Source organism: Schistocerca serialis, chromosome 2, assembly GCF_023864345.2.
Source record: "Schistocerca serialis cubense isolate TAMUIC-IGC-003099 chromosome 2, iqSchSeri2.2, whole genome shotgun sequence".
Classification (NCBI taxonomy): Eukaryota; Metazoa; Arthropoda; class Insecta; order Orthoptera; family Acrididae; genus Schistocerca; species Schistocerca serialis.
The window spans coordinates 466,893,881-466,915,417 of NC_064639.1; the positions used below are offsets into that span (position 1 = coordinate 466,893,881).

Consider the following 21,537-nt stretch of genomic DNA (forward strand, 5'->3'; position numbering starts at 1 on the left):
TGAGTAGTAGATTCTCCCGCTTCTGACTACAGGAATGTGGCTGTTGGCTGTGCAAGCAGTTGCAACAAGCAGCTAGCTGCTAGCGGGAAAATTCATATACTTGAGGGGAAAAAAACCTTGTTTCACAAAGTGCCAAGCATCCAGTGCAAATTGGTCTATCGATTATTCATATAATTTTGAAACGCATTCCTGTTGGCTTTTGAACATTTTTAAACACATTTTAAGTTGATTTCTGAATCAATCATAAGTTTATTTTTGAATGCGTGCGTAGTATATGTGATGTCTCTGTCAGGTGAATCCTCGTCGCATCTAGAAATAAACTTTCTGTAGACAAAAGGAGACGGGGCTATACGAGCTGAGTGGAGTAAAGCCGAACGGATGAATGCCAATCGCTGTCTGATTATGTGGTTGATTGGGTTTGCGAATGATCAGCGTTGTTATAATTACTAGTTAAATCCATAGATTCAGACCACCAGAATGAAATAAACGACTAACAGGAATAAAAGGTGAGAAAGATTACACGTATTACTTTCTCGGTGTATCCAAGAAAATGAAATTTTGACAGAAAATTTTTGGCCAAATCCCTACACTAGTAAGGCCCAGTTGTACAGTCCCCGGCTAGCTAGCAGCCACTTACGTTCTATTCTGGAGGTAATGCGAAAAACTTGTTGTACGAACATGTAAAAACGCATAACCAGAGAATAATCGCGGGATAACTAAACCGTTGATTCTGCCAGGGTTAGTGAAGTTAATCGGCAAACAAATTTTGGCAGGAATACCTACGAAATTGTTGATGACAAGATTGTTTGTTAGAATGGGAATGGGAAAGGAAAAGAAACAGGGACATCTCACAAATTATGGAAGAATAAGTCGATTCCAAATTTATATAAAAAATTTGTAATACTACTTTTCGATATCATGCTTGAGAAACTGGTGCATATGAATGAAATGTGAAACTATTTCCTAACATAAAGCGTTTTGCTTGTAGTAGGCCTAATAGGCATTTGATATTGGTACTTCATGAATTATATTCTGCAGTGTTATAAAAATGACTATTTGTGCCAAAACAGTTTCATTTATTTGGTGTGTGTTACAAAATTGCTGCAATATTAGAAAGGCCTATTTTGTTTTATCTAGCAGACAGTGACAAAATAGACGTAATCAGATCGAAAAACCACATCAGTCTTGGGTATTATTTGTATTAACAACTTTTTCAGTGTTAGATAACGACATTTCGATTTTTCATGTAGCAAAACATTTGATGAACTTTGATGAGGTAATAGATTCTTTCACAGAAAGGAAAGCATGCCATGTAAAGCTTTAGCAAGATTAGAGGGAAAAAATGCTAGGAGCTAAGGATTGAAGAAATATGTACCTTCTTGCTTGTCTCTTGTCTTTATTGGTTATGTCACACAAAACAGCAAGTTATTAGCTAATAGGCAATAAAGAGTGCAAATTTTCTGAAGAGTTCTTGTTCCCCCGATTACAAATAATCCCATACGCTATTAATTGCGAGATGTTGAGGGGGGGGGGGGGGCAGGAGAGGCACTACAGGATTCCACTGTCCTGAATATAGTTTGATGGCATCCATTACAAAATATAGACATTTAAATTTCACAGAGCAAAATACAGTGACGTGCGACAGAAGAATGTTGTATGAAGAGACGTTGCACTGCACTTCGGCACACATAAAACATAATACTATGGTTGGAGCTTAAATAGTGGCAACTGTTTATTAACAACCGATGCGAAAGATTTACGTGCTTGCAACTATTACTGTCCTTCAAAGTAGTCACCAACATTGTGTAGAACCTATTGGGAGCGATGTGAAAGGCATAATACACCGTTAGCAGACCCTGTTCTGTTGATGGTGCAAATGGAGCAGTCTAAAGTTATGGTGATTCTCGTGTACGACTGTGATGGTGTTATCCTAACGCATTACGTTCCTCTACGGCAGACCGTCAATGCACAGTATTACTGTTTGTCTTTGGAGCATCACCTGCGACCAGCTTTGCGAAAGAAGCAGCAACACTTTCGCGCAACCCACTCATCATTTTGCTCGACAATGTGTGGGCGCGTACAGCGCAAGCTGTGGCTGCTCTGTACAGTCGATTGGACTCGGAAGTACTGTACCATTCACCACACTCCCGGACTTAATTTCTTGTCACTTTGATTTGATTCCAAAGATGAAGGAACCACTTTGTGGCATTCACTTCAGAACTGTTCCAGCGAGTCAACAGGCAGTAGACGGCTCCATTCGCACCATCAACAGAACAGGCTCTGCTAACGGTGCACTACACCTTCCACATCGCTAGCAACACTTTCTACACAGTGCTGGTGACTACTTTGAAGGACAGTACAGGTGCAAACATGTAACTCTTTTTGCATTGGTTGTGAATAAATAGTTGCCACTATTTAAGTTCCAACCTTCGTAACATGTCTTACATTTCCTTGAACACACATGTTTTATGGTTCAGACTTTTCAGAAAGATGTGCGCTACAAGATGAACATATATTTGAAAATTGGATTCTTTTTAGTATTGACCCGGTTCACAAATATCGTAGATCTGGGACTGATGTGCAGAGCAGTCTGAGTTATAGTGGGTATTCTCCATGTGACCTGTGTTCACATTTAGTGATTTTGCTGTTTTCCCCTTCATTTATTCGTGTCAAATGAAAACAAAACGGATATCTGTGGCCGGGAGCTATCAAGGGAATTAAAATACTTTCACATAATTATGGAAGGCTGAAATATGTTACTAGTTTCAGATTTTATTTTATTTCCACCTTTCTGACAGTCAAGCATTAATCGCCAGAACAGTGAAGCTATTTTTATCTGTTTGCCAAAGAAATTTGACTTTTATTAACCTTTTCCGCAGAGGCAGTCAGTGTATTTGAAACTAAATGTTTAAATCCACAGTACTGGCTAGTTTGAACTGTTCGCTGCAATCCAAGTGCACATTTTCATCTTTTAGCACGTATGGCATTATGCCATAATAAAGAACTAAACATTATATAATTCAGTACTGGTGCTCCAAGAAAATTTACATCCCAAAAACAACACTGTAAAGCATAATATCAAGTTGAGGCCTACTTCATTGGGAATCTGGACATATGAATGTACACTTTAAGCTGAATTACGCATTTTAGTATGGTTCACGAAATTCCGACGCTCTTGGAGTATCCTCTGATGTCTTGTTTCTTTCATCACATAATGTTTGGTCTTTTAATGTTTTACACGTATGTACATGCGGGCTACCTACATCATGGTAGCTGCGCAAGCACAATGACATCTCTGATCTGCACTCTGGCAACTGCTGAAACGAACTGTTTTTAACAGGTCGCAGGAAAATATTGCGAATGGTGCTTTGAAAAGCGTTACTTTCAAAGTAACTTTCCTTTTACGTAAGTTGAACTATGTGCGTGAATGTACCATGAATTTCTTAAATCACAGAGCATTTGACTCTCATTTAAAAACCAACTCTTTGATGACTAGCCATTTCGAAGAATTTCAAACCCTGAAGATCAGACATTTATTTAATTATTAAAAATTTTGCTGGCACATTTGTGTGTAACGCGCAAAAAAGATCAACATTATATGCGAAAGCCTAGCTTCTCTTTGAAATATGCTCACTATTTTTATATACTTGAATTTAGCATATTTCGTGACAGTTCACTTTTCCGTGGATGTTTATAAGATGATATTTGACTTTTTTGTGTTGGCTTCAGTCGTCTAGTGAAAGTATGATTCCATAATGCTGTTTCGTCGGCTGCGGAAATGTCCTGGTTCAATGCGTTTGCTTCATTTTTGGTGCTTCAAATACCATTTTTCCGAATGTGCTTCCTTCTTGGTCAGTTGCAAATTATTATAACAGGGACTTGTACATTATTCCGCCATCACACACCGAGTGTTCACTGCCGACTGACTATGGTCAAAGATGACTCCAGCGTCAAAGACATTTCACACAACACACATGCTTCCACTTGTAACCAGTCTCTTTGATATTATTCATCACATCTACTAATATTAATCAGTATGCTGTCACTCTCAAACATATAAGCAAATTAGCATAAAATAAGGCAAATTACAATTCACAAAAAATATTCTGACAAAAACATAAGAAAACATTTACAACCTCCCTCATTAGATTTGGTATCGACAAATCCGGTAGAAAATAATACGTCTCCCAGATCCATTACATATTGCAGCTTATTAACCTTAGAGACAAATATTATATGTGAAAGCTTTTCTTTTCTTGTAGCAACACTATGTATGTTAATTTAAACTATTAACTTCCCTGTTTGTGTGTTCGTGCTACTTAACAGTGATGTTGCTGTTGGCTGACAAATCACGTGTCTTGTACTCTGAATATCTGCTGCCATCGGCTGGCGGGATTACGTGACATGAGCTATGAATGGCTTACAAAATCAGATCGAAATCTAGATTTCAATGATTTGGAAAATAACGTGGTGTTTGGTGGAATTCTAATGTATACTTTTGTAATACGAAAATATGCAGGGTACATGTTGCTGCACATCAAAAATCTTTCCAAAACGTGTCTTTTTCCCTGAGTTTCATTTAAAGTGCTGGGAAGTTCTACGCCCATGTATAAAACCATAACCATTCAAAGGATTGATAAGTTTTGCAGTTCCAGGGGAAAATACACTATCACTTAACGTGAAAAAAGTGTGTTTTCACTTGGGAGAAAGAGAATTTTTAACCGGGAAATCTGGGAATTATTATTATTATTTTTTTTTCCTTATCCACGTATACACCCTGTTTAAAGAACTAGGTTTTGAAGCGGATGATGGAGCACTAGGTTCAGTACTGCCGTTGTCATCATCATCATCATCATCAGGTGGGACAGGAACAGGCATTCCGTCTCCACGAGGCAGTGCTCACAGTGTCAACAGTATGTTAGGATACGTTGAAGACTTTCTCTTCTTGGAAATATCATGTTAATGGAGTTGTGATACATAAATTACAATCATTTACATGGTTCGAAGTTCCTCATGATCATGAGTGTAGCAAAGCCCATGAAGGTCTTTACTGATTCAACCACAGTTGCAGACTTGGGACAATATATGCAACATACATGAGGAGCCCAGTTCTTATTCCGGTCCCCAATTTCACAGCCAAAGTACAGTCTGTACGCCTTACTAATATATGACATTATTGACCTCCTTTGCGATTTCAATGTAGCCTGTCCGCAGATGTAGCAAAAACTGTCAGCACTCTTTACACATTTGAGAGGCATATTGAATCACAGGAATTGCAATGACAACACACACTAACTACACTTCAGTTACAAGTTTTTCCGGCATACAAACAGAACACAGCTTATTACAGGCCGAAACTATACTTAAATGAAACGTGCTTCGCCCGTCCCTTCCTCTTCCTCTTCTTCCCCTTCCCCTTGTTGGTATGTGCCTGGGCTAAATCAACAGAATACACACAGTTGTTGCTGTTACCTGAAACTTCAGGACTCTGTCATCAGCAGGATTTCAAACCCTATATGGCAAGGGACTGGCAGTGAATGCTAATAAAATATAATTATAATTAAATGCACCTGTCTTTAACTTGGAAACAAGAGCTAATTCAAGTATTTCATTCTCGTTTTCGTTATCATTGTGGTCAATATAGTTAACTAACATTTACACTACTGGCCATTAAAATTGCTACACCAAGAAGAAATGCAGACAATAAATGGGTATTGATTGGACACAATATATTATACTAGAACTGACATGTGATTACATTTACACGCAATTTGGTTGCATAGATCCTGAGAAATCAGTATCCAGAACAACCACCTCTGGTCGTAATAACGGCCTTGATACACCTGGGCATTGAGTCAAATAGACCTTGGATGGCGTGTACAGGTACAGCTGCCCATGCAGCTTCAACACAATACCAAAGTTCATCAAGAGTAGTGACAGGCGAATTGTGACTAGCCAGTTGTTCGGCCACCATTGACTAGACGTTTTCAGTTGGTGAGAGATCTGGAGAATGTGCTGGCCAGGGCAGCAGTCGAACATTTCCTGTATCCAGAAAGGCCCATACAGGACCTACAACATGCGGTCGTGAATTATCCAGCTGAAATGTAGGGTTTTGCAGGGATCGAATGAAGGGTAGAGCCATGGGTCATAACACATCTGAAATGTAATGTCCACTGTTCAAAGTGCCGTCAATGCAAACAAGAGGTGACCAAGACGTGTAACCAATGGCATCCCATACCATCACGCCGGGAGATACACCAGTATGGCGATGATGAATACACGCTTCGTTCATCAAAGTCGGAAACATTATGGTACGCATTTCTCCTCCTTACATGAGGCATCACAACAACGTTTCACCACGCAACACTGGTCAACTGCTGTTTGTGTATGAGAAATCGGTTGGAAACTTTCCTCATGTCAGCACGTTGTAGGTGTCGCCACCGGCGCCAACCTTGTGTGAATGCTCCCGAAAAGCTAATAATTTGCATATCACAGCATCGTCTTCCTGTCGGTTAAATTACGCATCTGTAGCACGTCATCTTCGTGGTGTAGCAATTTTAATGGCCAGTAGTGTATTTTATCCCACTTACATTTTCTCTGTTGGCTGGTGTTATTGGTACTGGGTTATTGAAAGCAGTTGTCTGAGCTGATGGGAAGTGGGGAAGGGGGTAGGGCAGGAGGCAAGAAGGGGTAGTGGGAAAGATGTCAGGTCTTTGGACAGATGACTTTACTGTCACACAACAAGGTGAAAAAGTACAGAATTTACAACAGAGTGTAAAAAGAGGGTGATGGAGTGAGGGGAGGATCGGGAAAGGGAGAGAACGATGAAGATTAAGAGGGAGAGGAGAGAGAAGGCAGAGGGGTTGAAAAGGGGGGAGAGAAGAAGATTGGTGGGAGAAGACAGTGCATGATCTGGACAGAGGAGGAGTTGTATGGAAGAAGAGACAAGGGGAAAGGCAGGCTTCTCAAGACGTTTAGGTCCATCCCAAAATGTGACACCAGGATCCCTCTCCCTCCTCACATTAGCAACCCCAAGCCCTCCTTACTTTTTTCTATTTCCTCGAGCTTGACAAACCGAACCTCACAAGTCTGTCACTGATCGTCCCATTGTGGCTGGGTACAATGCTCCCACAGAATGAACCTCTGTCTTTGCTGACCAGTACCTCCCATCTTACATTCAAGACATCCTTTACATTCAAGATACTGCTCACTTCCTTTACTGCCTCTCCACAGTTCCTGTCCTGTTACCACCAAACTCCTTGTTGGTCACTGTGAAATGCCATGGCCTTATGCAGAACATCCCTCATGCTCGTGACCACAAGGCCACGGAACATGTCTTTCCCACATCATTGTCCTGATACCAAATCCACCACCTCTTTCCTAATCCTCCTAGCCAGTCACATGCTGAATCATAACTATTTCATTTTTGAAGGCTGAATCTACGAACAAATCCACATTACTGCCATGGGTGCTCACATTGCACCACCATATGTAACTTACTTATGGGCCATGTGGAGGAATCCTTTCCATCCAGGCAACACGTGAAACCTCTTGTCTGTTTTGGATTCATTAATGACATTTTCATGATCTGGACTCAAAGCAAGGACCACCTTTGTTTGGAACCGCGTGACCGCTACGGTCGCAGGTTCGAATCCTGCCTCGGGCATGGATGTGTGTGATGTCCTTAGGTTAGTTAGGTTTAAGTAGTTCTAAGTTCTAGGGGACTGATGACCTCAGATGTTAAGTCCCATAGTGCTCAGAGCCATTTGAACCACCTTTGTTTGTTTCTTCATAACCTCAACAACAAGTCTCAAATCTACTTCATAACTCGTTCAGTTGCCTTCCTAGACGTCAATCTCCACCTCTCAGATGGCTCCATATCAAGCACACCGACCAAACAATACCTCCACTTTGACAGCTGTCAAAAAGTAACTTTCTTACAGCCTCACCATTTACAGTGAAAGGCAAGAGGAGTTGAAATATACCAGTAACCTTACCAGGGCCTTTACTGAGAAACAATATCCTATCCAGCATATCCATAAATGAGTATCCACTGCCATCTCCTCCTCTGACACCAGTAAACCTGTTAACCAGTCACCAACCAGCACTTCCCTGATCACCCAGTATCACATTGATGTTGAAAAGCTCAGCTACATCCTCCACCAGGGCTTCAACTACCTCGTATCATGGCCTACCCAAAATTCTACACACAGCCTGCAAAGTTGTATTCGACCACCCACCCAACTGATTGTTCCTTTGTGGTCAGCCCAGTTTCAAGACCTGTCTCATACCCTTACCCACTGCCTCCCACCACAGTCCAGTTGCAGGCATTTCCTACCAAGTAAAAGGCAGGGCCACATGTCAAACCAGCCATGTTATATATCATCTATATTGTAATTACTGTATAACATACTGTGTAGGCACAGTAACACATAACAACTGTCTACTTGCATGAATACTATTGCCAAACTGTGGCAAACCATAGACTTCACCATCCAGTTGTTAAAAATGCTGCACCCCACAACACAAATGACTAGAACAGCTGCTTCACTATGCAGGCCATTTGGATAATTCTTTCCAGCACAAGGTTCTCTGAAATATGCGGATCGGAATTCTCTCTCCCAATGCATCCTGTGCTTTCACAATCTCCTTGGCCTAAACCTTCCTTGGACCTGTTCACACTGTCTCACTTTGCCCTTCCCCCTCTCTTTTCTCTACATTCTTTCTCCGTCCAGACCGTGCTCTGCCTTCTCCCACCACTCTCCTCCCTCCCTCCCTCCCTGTCTTGTTGTATGGCTGTGAAAAGATCTGAACTGCCTTTTTCTTGCTACCCCTCCTTGCGTCCTTCCCTACCCCCTACCCCCCCCCCCCCCCCCACATCCATCAGCTCCGCCAACTGCTTTCAGTAATCGAGTATCAATAATTAGTATTGCCGTAGCCACAGGAGTTTGCTTTTGGGTGCCTGTATGCTTGTGGGTTTGAATGTGTCTACTATTGCTGAAAAAAGAGTTGGTGTGAATACTGTTTTGTGTTATGTGTTACTGTGCTCCATGCATCAATCTGATATAGGTGAGTGGTTGCTTTTCCCTTATTTTGTGTATTGTTCCATCTAGGAATTTCCATTATTTTTATAGCTCCACCACATGTGAAAACAACACTGCATACATGGCAGTGGAGTTAATGTAATTAAAAAAATATATATGTAGTAAACTTACCATTGTGTTGTGAATACACAATACTGTACTTGTCAACTTAATCCACTAGAATGAACCAAATATTGTTGTTCATCAACCTAAGTGTGGCCTTCCAGGGGCCTCAGCCAGTGATGGCTGATGGCTGGGTATGAGCTGGGTGAACTAAGAGACCTGAATTGGTGGATCCACAATGGCACTGCTTCTCTAGTACTGCCAACTGTGTGCATACTGTAGCAACCACTGTTAGGTGTGATGGTAGTACATCTCCCTTACAAAACCCCTAAACCTCAAGAGGAGTGCTCTGTTTGTCTGATGAGGTAAAACATGCGAATCCATTTAACAGACATGGCAGTCCACATTTTACAAATGTCTGCTTGTGTGTGTGTATGCGCGGATGGATGTGTGTGTGTGTGTGTGTGTGTGTGTGTGTGTGTGTGTGTGTGTGTGTGTGTGCGCGCGCGAGTGTGTACCTTTTTTCCCCCTAAGGTAAGTCTTTCCGCTCCCGGGATTGGAATGACTCCTTACCCTCTCCCTTAAAACCCACATCCTTTCGTCTTTCCCTCTCCTTCCCTCTTTCCTGATGAGGCAACAGTTTGTTGCGAAAGCTTGAATTTTATGTGTATGTTTGTGTTTGTTTGTGTGTCTATCGACCTGCCAGCACTTTCGTTCGGTAAGTCACATCATCTGTGTTTTTATATATATTTTTCCCACGTGGAATGTTTCCCTCTATTCTCTCTCTCTCTCTCTCTCTCTCTCTCTCTCTCTCTCTCTCTCTCTCTCTCTCTGCTAAACAATGGGTCAGGTAGCATTAACTCTCTCCCTGTGTTTTTTTGATAAGGGAGAGAGCAAGATTACATGCAGTATTTAACCAAAAACCTTCTTCTCTATTTACAAAGTAGCTTGCCATTTTAATCTCAACTGTTTCCTTGATAACACTACCCCAATAGCTACAATGCTTCTTCCATCTCAAAGTCCCCAGTATACATTAGGAGCCTGTCCATTCCATGGTGGTCTGCCAAATCACAGTTTGCAATTGGTTTGTGTGCAGCTCTGCAATACTTCAAATATTACCCTTGCAGGTCATGAGGGCAGCACAGTGTCTTGAAAGGAGGATATAAGATGAACATCAACAAAAGCAAAACGAGGATAATGGAATGTAGTCGAATTAAGTCGGGTGATGCTGAGGGAATTAGATTAGGAAATGAGACACTTAAAGTAGTAAAGGAGTTTTGCTATTTGGGGAGCAAAATAACTGACGATGGTCGAAGTAGAGAGGATGTAAAATGTAGACTGGCAATGGCAAGGAAAGCGTTTCTGAAGAAGAGAAATTTGTTAACATCGAGTATAGATTTAAGTGTCAGGAAGTCGTTTCTGAAAGTATTTGTATAGAGTGCAGCCATGTATGGAAGTGAAACATGGACGATAAATAGTTTGGACAAGAAGAGAATAGAAGCTTTTGAAATGTGGTGCTACAGAAGAATGCTGAAGATTAGATGGGTAGATCACATAACTAATGAGGAGGTACTGAATAGGATTGGGGAGAAGAGAAGTTTGTGGCACAACTTGACCAGACGAAGGGATCGGTTGGTAGGACATGTTCTGAGGCATCAAGGGAACACCAATTTAGTATTGGAGGGCAGCGTGGAGGGTAAAAATCGTAGAGGGAGACCAAGAGATAAATACACTAGGCAGATTCAGAAGGATGTAGGTTGCAGTAGGTACTGGGAGATGAAGAAGCTTGCACAGGATAGAGTAGCATGGAGAGCTGCATCAAACCATTCTCAGGACTGAAGACCACAACAACAACAACAACAACAACAACAACATAGCTGCAATTGCATTCCGGACTCTCTGTGTTTTTATTTTCCACAGGATGACTGGTGCCAAGACAGTGTTCTGAAATAGCTGATTTGCTCAGCTGTTGTAAGTGTCTGTGATGCTTATGCTCTGTACACCAGTTTCCCATAGTCCTGAAAGTATGACCAATATACACTGAGGTGGCAAGAGTCATGGGATAACGATATGCACATATAAAAGGGCAGTGCATTAGCGGTGCTGTCATTTTTAATCAGGTGACTTGTGTGGAAAGGTTTCAGATGTGATTATGGCCGCAGCATGACAGGAATTAACAGACTAAGCATGCAGAATGGTAGCTGGAGCTAGATGGTGTTTTGGAAGTCATTAATGTATTCAGCATTCCGATATCAACAGTGTCAAGTGTGAGCTGAAAATACTAAATTTCAGGCATGGCCAACAGCTTTACTTAACAACAAGAGCAGCAGCATTTGCGTATGGTTGTCAGTGCTAACAGACAAGTAGCGCTGCATGAAGTAATTGCAGAAAACGATATGGGGTATACGATGAGTTTATCCATTAGGACAGTGCCATGAAATTTGTCAATAGTGGGCTATGACAGCAGACAACTGACGCGAATTCCTTTGCTAACAATACATCGCCTGCAGTGCCTCTCCTGGGCTCATGACCAAATTGGTTGGACCCTGAATGACAGGAAACTGTGGCTTGGTCTGACGAGTCCTTATTTCAGCTGGTAAAAGCTAATAATACAGTTTGAGTGTGGCATTGACCCCACAGACTCATGGAACCAACTTGTAAACTAGGCACTGTGCAAGCTGTTTCAGAAAATTGTCTTGACACCAGTCATCCTATGAAATATAACAACATAGGGAGCCTGGCATGCATGTCTAGCTTTTGGGGTAGTGTTATTAAGGAAGCAGTTGAATGAAATTAGCAAGTGACCTCTTAAATAGATATGGAGTATTTTCCTTAAAAACTCTGTGGAATCCTGCTTTCTACCTTGTCAGAAAACAAAGGGACAGAGTTTATGCTACCTCACCCATTATTTTGTAATGCTCTCTATCGATAACTTCTGGTTTCAATCGTCTTTGGTTGTCTGGTGGGGCTAGTGTTTAGAGAGAGAGAGAGAGAGAGAGAGAGAGAGAGAGAGAGAGAGAGAGAGAGAGAGAGAGAGAGAGAGAGAGAGTGTGTGTGTGTGTGTGTGTGTGTGTGTGTGTGCAAACTGTAGTTTTAGATTCACTCGCACAACACGTAGTTGCTGCAGCTTTGCGTTTAAAATTACAAGGTGTACTACTGTTGAAACACCGATGGTTGTTGACAGATTCACCCAGCTGCAGTCTTGTAAGTAATTTGAATGCGGTATATGCTTCGAGAAACTCTATTCTCATCTATTTGGTATTGTCTGACAGTCACTCAACTGCTCACTATGTGATCAGTAACAATACAGCATATTCTATCAACTTGGATGAGGCAGAAGAAACCCTGCGAGCGATATTTAATAAATTCTGGCTGACTGGAGACTTGAGCAACTTAAGAAGGAAGGCGACATTATCTCATGTAAAGGTATGCAAACGTTTTCTAAATGTTTGCAAATCATGTAACTGAAACCCATTATTTCCCTATTCAAATAAGGGAAACTGCCTAAAAACCTCATCCAGAGTGGCCAGCACAGTGGCTCTTGTTGTTAATGCACTGGGTGGGATAAAACCAGTACCAGAGGATCACCCCAAATACTGGAAGCAGCGTGCTAGTGCAAATGGCTATCCAGGCAGGTGTACTCTTTTAAAGTATTTTTTCACTTTATTGTTGTATTGATTTTCTTAATAATCAGTTTTAATATTCTGGTGCTCTAAATCAGAATGGGTACTGAGGGCAGGGCTATTGAATGCTCTAAACCAAGAAGTAGTGGCAGCATCAATCATCTTACTTTGATGTCATTGTTCACAGAACAATTCCTCAGTACTTACTGAATATTCATTTTAGAAACATGCTTTCTCTACTACAATGATAATACGAAGTCACTGGCAGCACATCAGTATGTTCACTGTTGTAAGAAAAAAGCTGTTTACAACATTTAAACAGAGTTGAGTAAGGCTTGGATGTAGGAACAGGGAGGAAAGGAAAGTTGGCTTGTTTTCTAAACCAAAACTGCAGTGGTTTTCTTTTAGCTATAGGTACCTGTGATGTGATCTTCTAATGTGTTTCTCTCTTGACTGTATAATCAATCCAACTACGTTGTGTTGCAAGACATTGCAGCACATGCTGAGGTGCTTTTCAAAATATTGAGTTTATATTTTTGTGTAATTCACTTTTGATTTTGGGAACATTTTGTCATGTATTGTTGCCACTAAAAGCACTATGATCAAGACTTTGTACAACAATTAAGTTCTTAAGTATTTTCTTTTATGGATGTAGTAATGGCAGTAACTAAGATAAACTAATGAAACAAGAAAATTGCACACTTTTGTGACTTAATAGAGATCTATTTTTAAATACACTTAAACTGAAGTGGTAATAAAAGGAATTGCTTTCTTAGAATAGACAGATGGTCCCTACTCAGTCTATACTTTTTCCTTTGCACCTGGCAGAGCCAGTATCACAAATGATCTACAGACATTACTTTAAGTGTGATACTGAGTCTTCTCTCATTTATTTCTATGTTCCCCACTATGTCATTGTGGATACCTATTTAGTTGTATTTCTCATATAAACACAGTCATGTGCTACATGTTCACTGTTACAGCCGTCAATATTGTTTTCTTCACCATCACAAATTTATTGTTCGCACCTGCTGAAAGAAGATTTATTGTTTTTAAAATTCCAGTGAAGATTTACTGGTATTGTTTGCTTGTCACAGTGGTTTCATTTTCACTGTTCTAACTGGTATTTGTGTTAAGCACTATTTTTCAGTTAAGTAAGTCTCATGTTTCTGTGTATTTAACAAGCTATATTCATTTCCTCCTTGCTGAAAATTTCAAAGCTTAGCATCCTAAACCCAAACCAAATTATTTAATTATTTCCTTAGGCAATCATTCCGGATACTGTGAATATGAACTGGGATATTTACTTAAACATTTTTGGTGACCGAGTGTTGCCCATTTTTGTAAATCTTCTTGATGAGCATGTTGGGGATGCTCCCATCTTCCAAAATGACAACAACAGTGTTCAGAATGCATACATTACTGGTTTGACAAACATTTAGACACCCTATGACACCTCGACTGAGCTGCTAAATCACACAATCTTAATCCCATAGAAAATATCTGAGATATTTCTAATGGCAGATGAAATATTGTATGCAACAATCCCAACAATGTTATTGCTCTGCAGAATCTAATCGTGAATGAATGGCTATTGTCAAAGCTAGAGTCAATATGTACAAAGTTTTAACATGACGTTTCCTGAGGCTGACTAATTTTTTGTCCAGTAAAAACATAGTGTAGTCTTATAAACAGCACAGTTAATCATAATTTCGCCCATATGCATGATTTGATGGCAGTACATGAAGTTGCCGTTTCAAATTGGAACATCTAAATATTAAAAGGTAAAAATGAAAACCTGAAGTAAGGTGATAATGTTTAGGCTTATTTGCTAACAATATGTAATTAAAAAAAGTCCTTACACCTCAAAAATTAATAATCCACAAATTTAGTGATTCATGCTGTCAGATTTTAATTTTCTAATAATTTGGTAGTAACATAGTTCATTTAACTCAAAAATTATATGGCTATCTTTCTGCCATTGAGTTCAGGGAACATTGTCTCTGGTGCACTGCATTTTATTCTGGGTTAAAAAGTTATGGTTGCATACTGTTCTTAAAGGTAATGTGGTAATGGGAATGTATTGGTTGTTTTTTTTATTGCTGCTGTGAAGGGATCTCATTCACCTGGTGCTCGGGTCCCTTCTATGGGTGTTTATCCCATATATAACATCAGATCTCATGTATTAGACCAAGATGAAGTAAGTAAGAGCATGTTTTAAATGTGAGGTTCAGCTGTTTTTTGGATGCATGATTCTTAAATTGGCAAAATCACAGACTTATTTTGTTGTTTCATTTGTAAATTTTGTGCCTGTGTAATACTTTTGCTGCGTAGGTTAATTTATGCATTATTATTGTCTGTGTATGCTGCAATTCCAGCTAATTAGCCCATAGGTGTAGACTTTGATGGTATGTATGTTTGATTACTTACGCCACTTGTTGGTATTCTGCTTATTGGTTGTAAAACTGTATAAATGAATCAGAAGGAGAGGACTCTTATGGCTCAGACACGTTTTAGGCTACATTCTTCAGTTGAACAGTAAATAAACCACAGAGCATCCTTGTTGCACCAAAGTACAGGGAGACTGAAATATAGTGCATACTGCCAATAATTAACTCTTATGGAATAGTCTTCATTTTTTGTACAGTGGTTTCCTTTAGATATTGCACCATTTGAAAAATAATAATTTTGATAATTTGATGTTCTGATTTTTTTTTATTTATTTATTTATTTTTTTTATTTTTATTTTTTTTATTTTTATTTTTATTTTTTTATTCCCCCCCCCCCCTCCCCCCCCCCTTCCCCCCCCCCCCCCCCCCCCCCAGTCTAACGGTTTATGGTTCTACTGTTTCTCTTCATAGTCAGTGTCTGCTATACATTTGATCTTACATAGTTTTTATCCAAAAATAGCAATAACGAGAAGTAACACTACTATGCTTCTCCTCGCCCTTCAATTTATGGGGGGTTTAGTATCATGTTCTTAATGAATTAATGTTGATTTCATGAGTAATGTTGTAGTATACTTGGACGTTTCAGGTATGTCCTTCAGTCTCATTCTTATGGGACAGTCAGATTATCCACTATATTAGCCATGGGTATCGATGCAATTAGCAGAACAGTTCCTCACAACTCTCTTCCTTTTGACAGTCTTAATGAAAGTTTGGTCTCAAGAAACTTATTGCTGTTGAAATGTTCGCTATGTTATTATTATTATTAGAGGATTAATCAGTGCAAATAAATAACAACATCTTGTTGTATTCCTGTTATCCTCTGCAAAGCCTCTTTATCCAGCGCATCTTCCTTGTCGATGCTGCCATGTTCCATTACTCCATTTATGTGGTGTGTCCAAGAACATCCATTCTCATCATATGTCTGTACCATTTTAATGATTTTCTTTCAATTCTGTCTATCAGTGTATCATTTGCCTTCATTCTAGTTCTTACTTCATCATTAGTTTTTCTTTCGATTCTTGATATTCTGGCACTCCTATGCAAATAATCCGTTTCCACAGCTATTAATCTTCTTTTGAGATCTGCATTTAAGATCCGTAGTTCTGATCCATAGCATAGTGTAGCATAGCAACCATTATCTTAGCTACTCTTTTCTTATCGCTGTTGGAAATATTCTTATCCCACGAAAAAGAATTCGTACACCCTAACACTTTTCTGCTTTGCTGTAGTCTATATTTTACTTGTGTATGACCCAAACTATTTTTATCAATATGTGCCCTGAGATATTTAAATTTCTCTACTTGTCGTACAACTGCTTTGTTGTTGATGTGTACATCAAATTTAGCATCACTATTCACCACCAGATACTCTTGTTTTTGTTGGACTCATTTGTAGTCCCCATCTGTTGTATTCCTGATATAATCGTCATATCATGAACTCAAGGTCGTAATCATCTTGTGCTATAATAGCTTGATCATCAGCAAAACTTAATGAAAATATCTATACATCGTTGATAGTGATTCCCATTGAAAATATCTATACATCGTTGATAGTGATTCCCATTCCTGTGCAGCTGTTCTTTCAATTTCGGAGAGCCACTTCTACATATAAACTGAACTAGATGGGTGACATACTGCAACCTTGTTGCAAACCTTTACTGACTTTAATAGGTTCTGATAACTTTGAACCTCATTTAGTCTGTACCACATTATCTCTGTACATTTCAATAATAATTGCTATGTCTGTATTTAAAAACCCAGCTGTGCATCCCAGGCTTGTGTAGCACTCACCTCACTATCCATCTTAAGTTTTTTTTCATCTGGGATATGTGCAGCAGCATTCATTTCTGTACACTTGCTGGTGGCTTAAGTTCTCATACTTTGGACATTAAGATTGCTGTTAATTCCATGTAATAGTTTCATCCACGTGTCTTCTCTTTGCTCCTGTCAGATTTGTATGCCTGATTGTAGATATTAGGGGCTCCCTGAATGACATTATGTAACTAAAACTAACGATAGTGTGAAATATGGTATGGTGTACCTAATAAATATTGCATTAAAACAATTACATACATTCATATCCTATCATGTAGTTTGCTCTCCAGCGGAAATGAAATGTGTGTGACATGGTGACGTGTTTCACCAGTATAGTTAAGCCACATAGGTACTCTGCATATCAGATGACATAATAGGACTGAACTGAAGTTCTTTTACTGAACACAGCCAGGATTGAGTGGTGGAAAATTTGCAGTATTCATATTTCCTTGCACTTTTTTCTTTTTTTATTGTCTTGATCAGCACAATTAAAGTGAAACTTTTCAAGGGGAAATGATTTTACCTGTAAATCTAGGATGACAACTTGCTGACAGGAATAAACATTTAAAGGATGTCTCTGGAGGAATGGTCAGAATTCACAGATATGACAGGAACAATCATTCAGAGCTAAAAGTCTAGTAAACATGGGCTTTAAAATGCATATCTTATGAGCTATGAGCACTTAATTCATCTTCACTACTAGGAAACACATCTATTCTACCAAACAAGTGCTAATAGCTCTTAAGATATACATTTTAGAGCCCATGTACCAAACTTTTTTTTGCTTTGAATGATCATTCTTATCATGTCTCTGAATATGAGATACCCTACAGTATTTGACTCGTGCAAATAAATATATTTTGGTGTTCACAAAAATAGTGACTCCTGGTCCCATTCCTTTTCCATTGCACAGTGCCTCTATGTATATTTTTCAATTACATATTGCTCTCCTGATGCATATTCTCTACTAAACACAAGAATTAGGTGAAATTACAAGCATTATAGAACAATACACTATTAATTCAGTCTGGTATCGTAGCTACAAAGGCATTCATTCAAATGCAATTTCATTTCTTTCCAGATGCCATGAGTAGGCCCCGTAATTTTGTTTGTGTTTCTCAAAAGGTGACATGAATGTTCGTACACCACCTTGTTGCAAAGCTACCGTAATTACAATCACCCTTATACAATGTGTGGCCACTAGTAATTACGAACTTAATTTTGGATCTGCATGGCATGAATCCACTGATATTATCATTTCATATAAAAAGTTATCATCATCCATGGAACAGCTATAGAAGATGCTGATGTGGTTGTATTAACTACACAAATTCAAATTTGAAAGGATTTATGTTGGAACACACTGACAACAGTAAGTAGGTGATATACATCACTTGGCTGCTTAGAGCCACCTATTGTCCATAAAAAAAATCTGTTATCTGTATCAACAAGTTATGATAGAACCAATGTTTAAGGGATCTCATGTTCTTGCATTTGCACCATCAAAGAATGGTTTTGACTAAGTTAGTGGTAGTCCATTTTCTGCCGATTCCTTTTTAAACTACCAGTTTGCCATTTTATTTGTCACCTTGTTATTAGGATGTTTAACCTGAATGTATAGTCGCTTTCCATTTACCTCTCTCTCCATCTGTAAATACATTGAGCATCGGGCTCGACACTAAGTGGGTAAACAAAAAGAAAATTGATTTTATTGTTTTTCACCCACATTGTCTTTTGGCATTGTGGTTTCATGCTGTTAATCACACACAGGCCACCATTTTCCTACATGTATAATGGCCATCATCATCATGACAGTTGCAAACAGTCTGGGTTAATATTCTGCATCTTGTTGGTGTTTGTAAATGTTTCTGCAGTCGACTTGCATTCTGTTTTGAATTATGAAAACAGATGTAACTGCAGTCACTTGTAGCAGACACTAATCATATTTTCTATTGTTAGTTTTAAAATTTTAATATGGGACCACAGTTGTGAAATTACAATTTGTGACATTCCAGTGGTGTTTACTGCTTCTGCAATGAGTGGCTAGCTTCTTTCTTATCAGTAACTCACTGTGACATAAGTTCTGTTAAGTCACATTACTGATTGATTTGCTTCACTATTACTTTTGTCATTTTTGAGTTCTAATATTGTTATCTGTTACTCCAAGAATTAAAATACTTCAGTGATGTTCCACTTTGCATATTTTCCATTCCTAAAGCAGTACTGATGTAGTTAGCAAATAGTTTGAAAATAGAGGTACAACATAATTATTGAACTACTATAGCCCTGTTTTACTGTATGGAGAGTAACCCGAAACTACTAACAATTGATATGAAAACATGCGCATGGCGACATCTATAGAAATTGAAGGTATTACATGGCAGTAAAATTTGAATCTCAAAACACCTCAGTTTTCTACAGAGAGTTCTAAATTAAGAATAAAGTCTTAAGTTCATGGCTCTAGGATTGAAGTCTAAATGTTTCAACAAGTTTATCACGATTCAGTCCAGGAAAGCCTTTGTTAGTATATATGCCATCCTCTGTTGGCTGATATTTCAGTTTCAGTGAAATCTCGTGTAGAGCTTGATGTATGAAATGATATTTTATATGAATGTGTTTCGTGTGTGAGTGAAAAACTGAATTACGTTCTAATTTTCCAGCTGTCTGATTGTCAGTAAACAAGATGATGTGTGACAGTTGCCCTAAACCCATCTCCTTCATGAATATTGACAGGGGAATCACTTTCTTTGTTGCTTCAGTGACACTCGTGTACTCGGCTTCAGTTGATGGAAAGCAACAGCTCTTTCTCTGCGTGAACACCATGAGATTGCTGATATGTATAAGTTTTAGTTGTAGCCTTTATATGATTTCCTGTCAGCATCAGAACTTCCCCAATCAGCATCTGTGACACTGAAGATTCCTTCTTTATCCTTTATGTAGGTCAGTTTGTTGTTTATTGCTCATTTGAGGTATCTATTGATTCGTTTAGCCACTTGCCAGTGAACAAATTTGTGGCTGTTACTGTACTGTCTTAGCTTACTGATGGCATACTGTATGTCTTGTCGAGTACCAATGGCGATGTTCATCAATGCTCCAGCCATTGCTCTGCATTGATAATGACTGTCATCGTATGTATACATAGCTGTTGCATCTAATTTGCACCCATTTGCTAGTGAAGTCCATACTGGCTAGGAGCATACATTCTAAATTGGTGTAAAACTTCTCTAATATAACCAATTTGTCAAACATAATGTAATTTTTTCAACAGATTAGTTTACCTCAAACCCAGCTCACATATTGTGGCACCAGGATTCTTGATATCAAATCTGGCAGATAACTCGTCCTTGATCTGTTTCGTCCTTTCTGGGGCTCCTGAAGTGATTATTATGCATCTACATGAATGGTTAGGAAGACTAGACATTTTTCTATACTGTCTGCAAAGACACGGGGATTAGAATCTATGGATCACAATCCAATTGATGTTAGGGATACTTTCAACTCGGTGTACCACCACTGAGCAGCTTGGCACAGCCCATAAATGACTTTTCTAAGTTTACACGTCACTGGATTTCAATGTTTGGAGCATGTAGCTTGCATCCTTGACTATGTGCTTATCTTTCTTCGTCGACCAGATAGTCTGGCTGTTGAATATTTCTGTGTAAATTTGACCCTTCAGAAATGTTGTGTGAGAATTCAGCTGTGGGAGACGCAAGTCAGATTTGACTGACATAGCCAGGAGTAGGCTAAGTGATTCTCTCCACAAAGTCAACTCCAGGCCATGTGTTGAATCCTCAAGCTATTATTCTTCTTTTCTCCTCAACAAAGGTCTGTCAGTAATTATTCTTCAGAACAGTCCTGCTGTCAATTACCCTTTCATTTGTTGATCTGCATTCAATGTGCAAGGTACAATTTTTCATTGCTGACTTGATTTTATCATATACATAATGTGTAGTTGACATTGACCTCTATTGCATTTGCACTGAAGTTAATATATATTGAGTTGAAACATCTGATGAGTCTACAGCTGCTACAAACCATTAAGCAAGTCTGACTCTTCAGGAGTGAATGATTTGTCATCTGTTAATAGCTCTGATTCAGTGTTCGTATCACCAGTGAAATCTCCTTCCCTAGAATTCGTGTCGAAGCCACCTCTTTGGTGGTGACCTGGTTCCTCTTCATAGAAGTCCACATGAGCTCAGAACTGTCATGATCAAAGAACCTCGCATCTCAACACTTGAATACTGTGGTCTCTTGGTTACCCACACATAATAGGCTTTAGGATTGAACTCAACTTTGTTTGATTATTTATCCGGGATGGAAATCTTTTGATCAAATGTACAAAGATGAGATTCGTCAGTTTGCCTCTTCAGCCACTTCTGATGTGGAGTTTCATTAGACAGTCCTTAAGTTAAGCAACGATTTTGGGTGTAGTTAGTTGTGTTGATGGCTTCACCAAAATGATGTGGTAGTTCTGACTCAAGCAGCATACAACGAGCTGCTTTGA

At 39.2% G+C, this 21,537-nt stretch overlaps 1 protein-coding gene across 5 annotated transcripts in view; it reads left to right on the plus strand.

Annotated features, from left to right (window-relative positions):
- Positions 1-21,537, plus strand: part of LOC126457378 (GTPase-activating protein skywalker) — a 313,983-nt gene that overhangs the window by 254,635 nt on the left and 37,811 nt on the right. For 3 of the 5 annotated variants that reach the window (XM_050093629.1, XM_050093631.1, XM_050093630.1), the window contains exon 9: positions 14,883-14,969. The exons of the other annotated variants lie outside the window; for them this stretch is intronic. In XM_050093629.1, coding sequence (XP_049949586.1) covers positions 14,883-14,969 — 87 coding nt within the window. The remainder of the gene's footprint in view (positions 1-14,882; positions 14,970-21,537) is intronic. 5 annotated transcript variants of the gene reach the window in all.